The 12,314-nt window shown below is 47.6% G+C and overlaps 1 protein-coding gene across 9 annotated transcripts in view; it reads left to right on the plus strand.

Annotated features, from left to right (window-relative positions):
• dgkza (diacylglycerol kinase, zeta a) overlaps positions 1-12,314 on the plus strand; it is a 516,902-nt gene that overhangs the window by 233,963 nt on the left and 270,625 nt on the right. For all 9 annotated transcript variants that reach the window (XM_086007591.1, XM_086007594.1, XM_086007592.1 and 6 more), the window contains 3 exons: positions 1,605-1,700; positions 2,889-2,971; positions 9,225-9,285. In XM_086007591.1, the coding sequence (XP_085863717.1) occupies positions 1,605-1,700; positions 2,889-2,971; positions 9,225-9,285 (240 nt within the window). The remainder of the gene's footprint in view (positions 1-1,604; positions 1,701-2,888; positions 2,972-9,224; positions 9,286-12,314) is intronic.

Consider the following 12,314-nt stretch of genomic DNA (forward strand, 5'->3'; position numbering starts at 1 on the left):
ATATAAGTGCTGTGTAATGATTTATTGGGCAGTTCCGCCCTGACCTTCGACTAGTAAAGACCTGTTAAATTTTACTCTTGTGGTCTGTGTAGTAATTCTCAATATAACACACAGACTTAACACTGCTGGAATTTGAATTTGGTCATAGGACAAGAATGTTTAAATTATCAATAGGATAATTGGGAGCAAGAGGGGAGGAGGGTGGTGATTTTTAAAATTTGTTCTCAGGATATGGGCGCCGCTAGCACGGCCAGCATTTATTGCCCATCCCTAGGTGCCCTTGAGACGCTGGTTTATATCAACCGTGGTAGTGAAAAACCTCTGGAAAACCTACCTCCTTGACCACACCTGCCCTCGAACTCCTCCTTCTCTGTTCCTCTTCACTGCTGTGAAGTGTTTGGGACATTTAGCTATGTTAATGGCACTATATTAGTGCAAGTTGTTTTGTAAAGGGATAGAAACCACCTCGCTCTAGCTAGGGTGGTGTAAAGCAGACAAACCCATTGGTTCAAAAACCTACATCTGTCCAAAACAACCTGTACATGTGGCATATATTTGAAAAATTGGGTGAACTATTATTTTGCCCCACAACTTTTCCCAAGATGCAAAATTATTCTACAAGAAAGTACAAGTAAAATCACTGAGCAAATCTGTGTGTGTGCGCGTACAGGCACTTTTGAATATTTGGCCAACTCTCACATCTTCAGTCATGGCTCAGTTGGTAGCACTCGCGCCTCGGAGTCAGAAGGTTGTGGGTTCAAGTCCCACTCCAGAGACTTGAGCGCATAATCCAAGCTGACACTCCAGTGGAGTACTGAGGGAGTGCTGCACTGTTGGAGGGTCTGTCCTTCGGATTAAACATTAAACTGAGGCTCCGTCTGCTCTCTCAGGTGGACGTAAAAGAATCCAATGCACTAATTCGAAGAAGAGCAGGGGCGTTCTCCCCAATATTTATCCCTCAACCAGCATCACTAAAACAGATGATCTGGTCATTATCTCATTGCTGTTTGTGGGACCTTGCTGTGCGCAATTTGGCTGCTGCATTTCCGACATTACAACAGTGACTACACTTTAAAAATAAAGGTACTTAATTAGCTGCAAAGCACTTGGACATCCTCAAGTCATGACAGGCGCTATATAAATAAAAGTCTCCCTTTCACAGCTGGGAGGCTGTTGCTGGTCCTTTGGTACTTGCTGCCCAAACCACTTTGCATTGCCGTGCTACCTCCTTCAAATTTTTAAACACTTCCTGAGAACCTACCACTTTAACCATGCCTTCAGTCACGCTCCCCCTCCCCCACCCCAATTTCTTCCTATTCAGTGCCCACCTCCCTCTGTGACGTGCGGTGAGGTATTTAAATGCAAACTGTTGGTCCTTCTTCATTGTTGTGGCCTCCCTTCCCGAGCAAGCACATCCACCAGGGGGATGCAGCACGACACACATTGTAGGCACTTGTACAAAATCTTCAGTAATGCAGCTTGTCGGCTAAGTGTCACCTGTTGCTTTTATATTCTCGGCTGTGCCTGGAACAGTTAGTGCAGAGTGGTAATTGCTGCAGGTACGTGTCGCTGTTCGGGACTGACTCTTCTCCCTTTTGAAACAGGAAGGAAGATGGAGGCCCTTTATCATAAAGCCCATCCCATCTCCGCTGATGAAACCGTTGTTGGTGTTTGTCAATCCCAAAAGTGGAGGAAATCAGGTGCGTGGTTTCTCTTGTCTCACAGAGCAGTCGTCATACCCTCCTTTCTTTCTTTCTTTCTCTCTTTCTCTTTCTCTCTCTCTCTCTCTCTCTCTTTCTCGTTTTCTCTTTCTTTCTCGTTCTCTTTCTTTCTCGTTCTCACTTTCTCTTCACTCTTTCGCTCTTTCTCGTTCTCACTTTCTCTTCACTCTTTCGCTCTGTCTCTTCTCTTCTCTTCACTCTTTCTCTCTCTCACACATGAATATGATTTGGGTACAAGGGATGCAGCATCAAAATCTGCAGACGACAAGGAAAGGGAGTATGCTTAACTGTGAAGATGACTATTTTGAAGTAGCTGAGCTGCTGCAATTGGACTCGGTGCTCCTGAAATCAGGAGGGGTGGAAAAAAAGAAAATCTACCCGGGTCCCTGTTATCCCATGACACCCCCTCCGCCCCCCCCCCCCCCCCCCCCCCGCAAATGGAAAGCGCACACATCCTGCTTCTGGCAATTGAATAGTCTGTCGACACTCAGCGTCTGAGCGCACACAGGAAGACTGGTCGCTGGGCAAGTTGTGGGAGTGCTGCACGTAGAATCAGAACGCAGCACGAGCCAGCACCTTCAGGAGAGAAAGGGAGAAAAAAAGAGAGAGAGAGAGAGAATACCCCAGGCATCCTGAAGGGTCAAAAGGAGAAAATGAGAGGATCGGTACTGACTCTGGCTGCAGCTCTCCTCCAGCCGCTGCTTTTGCTTCCTTACCAACTGTACGCAGCCTTAATCCAGCAACTCAGCTGGATAATGGAACAGATATTGTTGTGACCAGCTGATCAGTTCGTGGTTAGTTATATATAGGGGTCTTGCTTTGGGAGTCTCACATTCAGTGTGTACGAGGAAAGGGTCTTGCTTTTCAGTATACGGCCCACTCTCTGGTTTTGACACGTGTATCGGACCCCCAGCTCCCTGTTCTGCCCGACTGTTATACCACCCACTACAGCACTGTTCTCCAGTAGTTTTAGTGCCCTTTCAGAGCCATTGAGGCTGGTCTGCCACATAGCGAATCTTGGCGGAGCACCAGGTCCAAGTTTACAGTAAAATGCTGAATGAACACACACTCTGTATTAGTGCAGCGTGCGTTTAACGGTACATCATCGGGTTAGAGCGACGTTGGCTTTCACTGTGACGCTCTTACATTTGTTTCATTCTTTTGCAGGGAGCGAAGATTATCCAGTCGTTCATGTGGTATCTGAACCCGAGACAGGTGTTTGATATGTGTCAGGGGGGTCCCAAGGAGGCGTAAGTACTGGACGGGGACAAGCGTTCAAGGCTCAAGGTTTCAAACAGGAGCAAGTGGGGATATTTTGGGGAGGGTGTGGATAAGAATATTGTTTTGTTAACCAGTAGAGTACGAGCACATACGAGATGTGGTCATAAGCACAGCAATTTGACTGGGGGCAAGGGTGCTATTTTATATGGAATATGCTCCCTCAGTTGGGATCCCGGGTAAAAGCTTTTCTTGAGGTTGAGATTCTCTCTCTCTAACTTTGGAGAGGGGTCATTTCTTTCTTCACCCATGTAACATCCGTGGCCAAGGTGGCAGGCACCCAGATCTATCGGAGGACTGGGACTGCAACTCTCGGTGACTCTCCCTCCGATTTCCTTTCCCTCCCTCCCTGTTCGAGAACAGCCTGGCTTCCACTCAGTATTTTCTCCATGCCAAGCACGACTGTGGTCTGCTTCAGCGGGGAAGGGAAAGGAGTGCAAACCCGTGGCCCATCGCTCGGTGGCACAAGAGGCTGGTACTCCAGAACGCTGCGCCACTGGGCTGGCCTTTGTGTAAAAGTAACGATCAGTTCGACAACCCCAACACCTTGGGAAGAAAGTCGCCAGAGAGCCACAGCACAGTTGTTAGACACGCTGAATAAATGGGGACGGGCAGCCATGTTCCTGGACACTGATGTGATTGCTGTGGTTGGTAAAATGTTGGAGTCCATTATTAAGGAAGCAGTAACAGGACATTTGGATAAGCATAATTTAATCGGACAGAGTCAGCATGGTTTTATGAAGGGGAAGTCTTGTTTGACAAATTTGCTCGAATTCTTTGAGGACGTAACAAACAGGGTGGATAAAGGGGAACCAGTGGATGTGGTGTATTTGGACTTCCAAAAGGCATTTGACAAGGTGCCACACAAAAGATTACTGCACAAGATAAAAAATCACGGGATTGGGGGTAATATACTGGCATGGGTGGAAGATTGGCTATCTAACAGAAAACAGAGAGTTGGGATAAATGGTTCATTCTCGGGCTGGCAATCAGTAACTAGTGGTGTTCCGCAGGGGTCAGTGCTGGGACCCCAACTCTTTACAATCTATATTAACGATTTGGAGGAAGGGACCAAGTGCAACGTATCCAAGTTTGCCGACGATACAAAGATGGGAGAGAAAGCAGTGAGTGAGGAGGACATAAAAAACCTGCAAAAGGACATAGACAGGCTAAGTGAGTGGGCAGAAATTTGGCAGATGGAATATAATGTTGGAAAGTGTGAGGTTATGCACTTTGGCAGAAAAAATCAAAGAGCAAGTTATTATCTAAATGGAAAGAAACTGCAAAGTGCTACAGTACAAAGGGATCTGGGGGTCCTGGTGCATGAAACACAGCAGGTGATCAGGAAAGCCAATGGAATCTTGGCTTTTATTGCAAGGGGGATGGAGTATAAAAGCAGGGAAGTCTTGCTTCAGCTATACAGGGTACTGGTGAGGCCACACCTGGAATACTGCGTACAGTTTTGGTTTCCATATTTAAGAAAAGATATACTTGCTCTCAAGGCAGTTCAGAGAAGGTTCACTCGGTTGACTCTGGAGATGAGGGGGTTGACTTATGAGGAAAGGTTGAGTAGGTTGGGCCTCTACTCATTGGAATTCAGAAGAATGAGCGGCGATCTTATCGAAACAGATAAGATTGTGAGGGGGCTCGATCGGGTGGATGCGGTGAGGATGTTTCCACTGATGGGTGAGACTAGAACTAGGGGGCATAATCTTAGAATAAGGGGCTGCCGTTTCAAAACTGAGATGAGGAGAAACTTCTTCACTCAGAGGGTAGTAAATCTATGGAATTTGCTACCTCAGAGCTGTGGAAGCTGCGACATTAAATAAATTTAAAACGGAGATAGACAGTTTCCTAGCAGATAAGGGAATTAAGGGTTATGGGGAGCGGGCAGGGAAGTGGACGTGAGTCTAGGTTCGGATCAGCCATGATCCTATTGAATGGCGGAGCAGGCCCAAGGGGCCGTATGGCCTACTCCTGCTCCTACTTCTTATGTTCTGAGACCAAGGGAGCACTGAGACTGTCCTAAGTTCAACTTTGTTTTTTTTTCCTTAAAAGTGGCACAGGGTGACACAGTATGTTACAGTGCGATTCTTTCACCTCGGATACCTGGGTTTAAATCCAGCCCAGACTGAGTGGGATGCACGATCCTTCCTTCTGCTGGCTGTAGGGGTGCTACATGAAATGAGTTTGGGATAGTCTGCTCCGCACAGTCCCTAACAGGCAGAGGCCCGCTGCAACAAAATGAACCCAAATTTGACACAAATTGTCACTGAACTGACGGCCTCGCTCAGACTGAATGGCAAGCAGGACATTGAAATATCACACCAGCACAGTAACGGACAGTATTCTGTGGATGAGGTTAAGCTACATTGTTGGGGACAGTACAGAGGGAACTTTACTCTGCACCTGGCCCATGCTCTACCTGACTCGGGAGTGCTTGATGCTGACACTAATAGATAAAAAGGTTTGGGTTGTCTGGCTGACATCTCTCCGCCTGAGCACAAAAATGTAATTCAAAAAATGTCCTTTTCTTTGAAGAAGTTTTCATATTTATTGTTTCCTAGAAGGTGTAATATTTAATTACGGTTTGAATGCTCCACCCTTAGAAGTTTTAAATAAAGAATGATCCACAGTTTGCAAGATTCAGTTAAACCTGCTGAAATTACATGAGGTATTCTGCTGATCCAGTCCCAGGTATGTAAAGATGGTGTGGAGATGCCGGAGTTGGACTGGGGTGGACAAATGTAAGAAATCACACAACACCAGGTTATAGTCCAACAGCTTTATTTGAAATCACAAGCTTTCGGAGCGCTGCTCCTTCTTCAGGTGAAGTGGAGAAATGCATAAAGACACAGCTTATATAGTCAGAGAATCATGTCAGATGTTTACAGGTAACCTTTCCAACTGCCATTTATCACGCCTCGGCAGAGAGATAATCACAGCAGTCAAAGGTGTGAATGGTGTCCAAACAGGTCAGTCAGGGAAACATTACATCAAAGAACAATGAGGTGGGGTCACAAGGGGTCAAATATTGCAGATGCTGGGGTCTGTATGAAAAACAAAAAAACAGACAAAAAACATTTTTTTTGGCTGGAAATCACAGCAGGTCCAGCCGCATCTGTGTAGAGAGAACAAGCCAATGTCGACTCGAGTCTGGATGACCCTGCATCAGGTGGGGTTACATGTAGCGTGACATGAACCCAAGATCTCGGTTAAGGCCGTCCTCATGGGTGTGGAACTTGGCTATCAGTTTCTGCTCGACGATTTTGCGTTGTGTGTCTCGAAGGCCATCTTGGAGAATGCTTACCTGAAGATCGGAGGCTGAATGTCCTTGACTGCTGAAGTGTTCCCCGACTGGGAGGGAACACTCCTGCCTGGTGATTGTTGCGCGGTGTCCGTTCATCCGTTGTCGCAGTGTCTGCATGGTCTCGCCGATGTACCATGCTCCGGGGCATCCTTTCCTGCAACGTATGAGGTAGACAACGTTGGCCGAGTCACATGAGTATGTACCATGTACCTGGTGGGTGGTGTCCTCACGTGTGATGATGGTATCTGTGTTGATGATCTGGCATGTCTTGCAGAGGTTGCTGTGGCAGGGTTGTGTGGTGTCGTGGTCGCTGTTCTCCTGGAAGCTGGGTAATTTGCTGCGAACGATGGTCTGTTTGAGGTTAGGCGGCTGTTTGAAAGCGAGTAGTGGAGGCGTGGGGATGGCCTTAGCGAGGTGTTCGTCGTCATCGATGACATGTTGAAGGCTGCGAAGAACATGGCGTAGTTTCTCCGCCCCGGGGAAGTACTGGACGACGAAGGGTACTCTGTTGGTTGTGTCCCGTGTTTGTCTTCTGAGGAGGTCTATGCGATTTTTCGCTGTGGCCCGTCGGAACTGTCGATCGACGAGTCGAGCGTCATATCCTGTTCTTACAAGGGCGTCTTTCAGTGTCTGTAGGTGTCCATCGCGTTCCTCCTCGTCTGAGCAGATCCTGTGTATTCGCAGGGCTTGTCCATAGGGGATGGCTTCTTTAACGTGGTTAGGGTGGAAGCTGGAGAAGTGAAGCATCGTGAGGTTGTCCGTGGGCTTGCGGTAGAGTGAAGTGCTGAGGTGTCCGTCTTTGATGGAGATTCGTGTGTCCAGGAATGAGACTGATTCTGAGGAGTAGTCCATGGTGAGTTTGATTGTGGGATGGAACTTGTTGATGTTATCGTGTAGTCTTTTCAGTGATTCTTCGCCGTGGGTCCATAGGAAGAAAATGTCGTCGATGTATCTGGTGTATAGCGTTGGTTGGAGATCCTGTGCAGCGAAGAAGTCTTGCTCGAACTTGTGCATGAAGATGTTTGCGTATTGGGGTGCGAATTTGGTCCCCATGGCTGTTCCGTGTGTTTGGGTAAAGAACTGGTTGTCGAAGGTGAAGACATTGTGGCCAAGGATGAAGCGGATGAGTTGTAGGATGGCATCTGGAGATTGGCTGTTGTTGGTGTTGAGTACTGAGGCTGTCGCAGCGATGCCGTCATCGTGGGGGATACTGGTGTAGAGTGCCGAGACGTCCATCGTGGCGAGGAGTGTTCCTGGTTCAACTGGTCCGTGGGTGCTGAGCTTCTGTAAGAAGTCTGTAGTGTCGCGACAGAAGCTGGGGGTTCCCTGTACGATGGGTTTCAGGATGCCCTCGACATATCCAGAGAGGTTCTCACACAGGGTTCCGTTGCCTGATGCGATAGGACGTCCAGGTGTGTTGGCTTTGTGTATCTTTGGGAGGCAGTAGAAGTCACCCACGCGGGGAGTACGTGGGATGAGAGCATGTAGGGTGCTTTGAAGGTCTGGATCGAAGGTTTTGATCAGTCTGTTGAGTTGGCGGGTGTGTTCTTTGGTCGGATCTGCGGGTAACTGTCTGTAGTGTTCCTGGTTGTCCAGTTGTCGGTATACTTCTTTGCAATAGTCCGTTCTGTTCTGTATGACGATGGCACCTCCTTTGTCTGCTGGTTTGATGACGATGTTGCGGTTGGTCTTGAGAGCGTGGATGGCGTTGCGTTGTGCTCGGGTGACATTCTGGACTGTCTTGTGAGTGCGACTGATGAATCTGGCATTGATGCATCTCCTGACAGCTTGAGCATACATGTCAAGCTTAGGGCAGCGACCCTCCGGAGGGGTCCAATTTGACTCTTTCTTCTTCGGTCGCTGCACTGCGGATCCCTCTGCCTGCTGTTCCGGATCATTGATTGTCTCGTTGGGTTCGCTGCTGACATCTTGGGATTTGTGGAAGAATTCCCGGAGCCTCATTCTCCTGATGAATTCCTCTGTGTCTGCCGCGAGACCGATGGGGTCCATTTTGGTGGTGGGGCAGAAATTGAGACCTCGGCTGAGAACTTCAATTTCGTCTGGTTGAAGGGTGTGGTCGGACAGAAACTGATAGCCAAGTTCCGCACCCATGAGGACGGCCTTAACCGAGATCTTGGGTTCATGTCACGCTACATGTAACCCCACCTGATGCAGGGTCATCCAGACTCGAGTCGACATGGGCTGTTCTCTCTACACACATGTGGCCGGACCTGCTGTGATTTCCAGCCAAAAAAAATGTTTTTTGTCTTTTTTTGTTTTTCATACAGACCCCAGCATCTGCAATATTTGACCCCTTGTGACCCCACCTCATTGTTCTTTGATGTAATGTTTCCCTGACTGACCTGTTTGGACACCATTCACACCTTTGACTGCTGTGATTATCTCTCTGCCGAGGTGCGATAAATGGCAGTTGGAAAGGTTACCTGTAAACATCTGACATGATTCTCTGACTATATAAGTTGTGTCTTTATGCATTTCTCCACTTCACCTGAAGAAGGAGCAGCGCTCCGAAAGCTTGTGATTTCAAATAAAGCTGTTGGACTATAACCTGGTGTTGTGTGATTTCTTAGGTATGTAAAGAACCAGATAAAGGTTATCAGACACGAATAATTTTTAAAAATTCTAGATAGGACGAAGGGAAGTTTAACCAAATACATTCAGAACTAGGTACTGCAAAGTTGAGGAATTTTCCGTCGGGGATCACCTTGAGCTTCTTTCGATACAGCCATGGGGAAATGGCGGTTCCCAGAGATTTGTGCTGACAGCCTGTAATGAGTTGTCCCTCTGTCTAAACCGAAGAGATGAGCGTGTGATCACTTCTCTGAGACTAAGGAGTTCTGTGTTTCTTCTAAGTTTGTGTGTGTTTTTTAAAATGATTGTTTTGCTCTGTCCAGGTTGGAGCTGTACCGAAAGGTGCAGAATTTACGAATTCTAGCTTGTGGAGGTGACGGCACTGTAAGTGTTTACACTCCTCTCGCTTTCTGTGGTTTGTGTCGTATTCTCTTAAAATGCAAGATGACAATTGTTTCCTGTGATTCATTTTGCAATAAAGGTTCCACTTGGTATTGAGGTCAAGATGATTGTGTAACTGTTGTAATAGTGTGAATATCACGCTGCCATTATGTAAGTGTTTACTCCAGTTAAACATCGGGAAGACTGAAGCCATCATCTGCAGTCCCCACCACACACTCAGTTCCCTAGCCACTGACATTATCACCCTCCACTATCTCAGGCTAAACCAATCTGTTCACAACCTTGGTGTTCTGATCGATCCTGAGCTGAGCTTCTGACCACGTTCTCTTCATCACGAACGCCACCTACTCCTACCTCCATAATGTTGCCCGCCTCTGCCAATTACCACCCTCCCCTCCCAAACTTTCTGTTCCTCTGACCTTGGCCTCTTGTGCCACACCCTCCCCCTACCCTCCCACATTGGCGGCCACGCCTTCCACTGCCTAGGCCCCACGCTCTGGAAATTCCTCGCTAAACCTGCCTGACTCGTCACTGCCCTCTCCTCCTTTCAGACCCTCCTTTAAAAAAAAACCCACCATTTTGACTGAGCTTTCAGCCACCCCTCCTTATATCTTCTTCTTTGGCTTTGTTTTTTTCTCCTAATGCGCTTGTAACATTGGGACACTTTTCTACATTAATTAGTTGTTGTATAGTGCGGACATCGCGCTGCCATTATGTGATTGTCCACAATGTTGCTGCATCCACTGTGTCCGCACATCCACCTTCATCTTTGATGTTGACGTTGGCAGCAACATTCTCTTGTAGTGAACATATATCAACATCAGGAATTCTGGGCTCTCCTAGTGGGTAAAGGCAGTGCCTGCTGTCGGACTAAGCCACACAGCCCAGAAGGTTGAAGCTTTGATTCCCAATCAGTGCAGCTACAATTGGCCTCAGAGCTCCCTCTTAGGGAGAAGAAGAAACAGTCAGCAGTGATTCCTGCTAAAGTGAGTGTGTCTGTATGGGTGCTTGTGTGTGTGCGTTATTTTGCATGACTAGACATTAGACGAGGACAGAATTGAGCTGAGTTGTGATGTTCCCCGTGGAGGAATAGTCACACACGTGACACCCTACAACCAACAAGCATCAGCACCTTCTGGACGGGAGAGGAAAAAATCCTCAGGAATTGTAAATGTGTTAATTACTGGACTGTTTTATGCAGTAACGTATTCTATCCTCATTCAAATAGTTAATGTATAAGCAAAACGGATGCAGTTAGCAGGGGTTCAGGCAACCTCGTAAAGTGGAGGCATAGCTCAAGTGGATTACTAACGTTATTGAAATACATGGGGAATACTGCCAGCTGGGTGCTGAGCACCTGCAGTGCTCCCTGAAAATCCTCGGATCCTCCTCCGAGTATTCCAAAAAGCAAAGCGACAGGGTTGTCCCAATAGAAAATGACTGACTGCTTTATCTGAAATTGAGGTGGGGAGGAAAATGGCAGCCTGAGAGAAAAAGGCACAAAGGCAGCAGCAAATAAAAACACCAAAACCAAGTCATTCATCAGTTTCTGTAAATCCTATTTATCTAGCTGCCAGCCTCTAAATCGTGTCCCGACTTTCCAACAATACTGGTTGCCCCTTTTATACCGACAAGAATGTGAACTGGTGCTAAGGAGGCAGAGGTGACTGGAAACTAGATCTCTTGATGTGACCACCTCATTACTGCCTCATTTGCATGTATGGGTGGGCACTTGCCCCAGCCTCCGGAAACAATAGTACAGAAATATGGCAGGTGCTCAAGTGGCTGGAGTTCCAGTGGAACTCCTGGCCATTCTCCACTCCACGTGCATCGGTGCAATGGACGGTTAGGAATGGAAAATCCAGGCTAGTCTAGCACTCTGCCGACCTCGCCCTCCAGGTGACACACTCCAGATGTCCAGACCCCTCACTCCAGAACTTGCACTTCATTGCAGATGCAGAAAGCAAACTTTAATAATAAAAAAAGAAAGCTAGTCATTTATGCTGCGTGCTTCTCACCTGCAGCCTGAAATAATTTCTAATCTTCAAAATTCCCTGACCAAACAACTGTTGAACTGTGATTGAGCGCAGCCTGTGTTTACTTAACAGTTAGAAGACGTGGATCTAGAGAGACACAGAAGCACCTCAGCCCCAGAATAATACATTGGGGGAAAAATTCAGTATCGCCCCATTTGGGGCGCCTTTACCGGCTGTGCGCAAAGTTTAGCGCCTGGCACTAATTATTGCCTCCGATGGCAAATTTGGCTTTTATCGCCCCTGGAGGTGATTGGAGTGCTAAATCAGGTGCTTCACACCTGTCTTAAGGCGCTAATGCCGAGGAGCGAGGCGCTACCTCAGAGCGCTGGCGAAGTAAGGAAGGGCAAATCAAAATGAACCTGCAAAGTGCTGCTCAGCACCCAAAACCCCTTCACACACCGTTGAATCTCTCCAGAAGTCTGTCTCTCTCTCTCTCAGACTGCGTGGTGCAAAAATGTCACCAACAAAAAAAAGCAGGAAGCGGTCGCCTTTAAATAGCGCTCCCCCAGCCCCTTTCTGACTGCAAAACACTCCCCTCAACCTGTCGATGCTAGCGGCAGGCGGCGTCACTCAATATCCGGCCTGAGGCGCTAACGGGGCATTGCGCAGTCGACTGACCTCACGATCTGCCGGCGCAGGAGATCGTGGCGGTAGTGTTTAGCGCCGCCGCAAAATGTCTAGTTAATTTCACGAGTGGCGCAAATATCGCCGCGCCCGGGCGCTAGTTGCTTTGTGCCCCATTAGCGCCCTCTTAAGGCGCTAACAGGAGGCGCAAACAACTGAATTTTTCCCCCATTGTATATAACACTCCTGTTCTTACAAAACAGCGTACCTTCTAATTTACTTGGACTTCCGCTAATATATGCAATATGAATATAATTAGCTGACAGATTTGGAAGTTGCCAAGCCAAATATCCCAGAATTCCAGGTGTCACAAGTGCACCGTGAGAGTCAAACTGCAGGGAGCTGGATTAA

The sequence above is a fragment of the Somniosus microcephalus genome, chromosome 15 (assembly GCF_052327205.1).
Source record: "Somniosus microcephalus isolate GS21.2 chromosome 15, FLI_Smic_1.0, whole genome shotgun sequence".
Taxonomy (NCBI): Eukaryota; Metazoa; Chordata; class Chondrichthyes; order Squaliformes; family Somniosidae; genus Somniosus; species Somniosus microcephalus.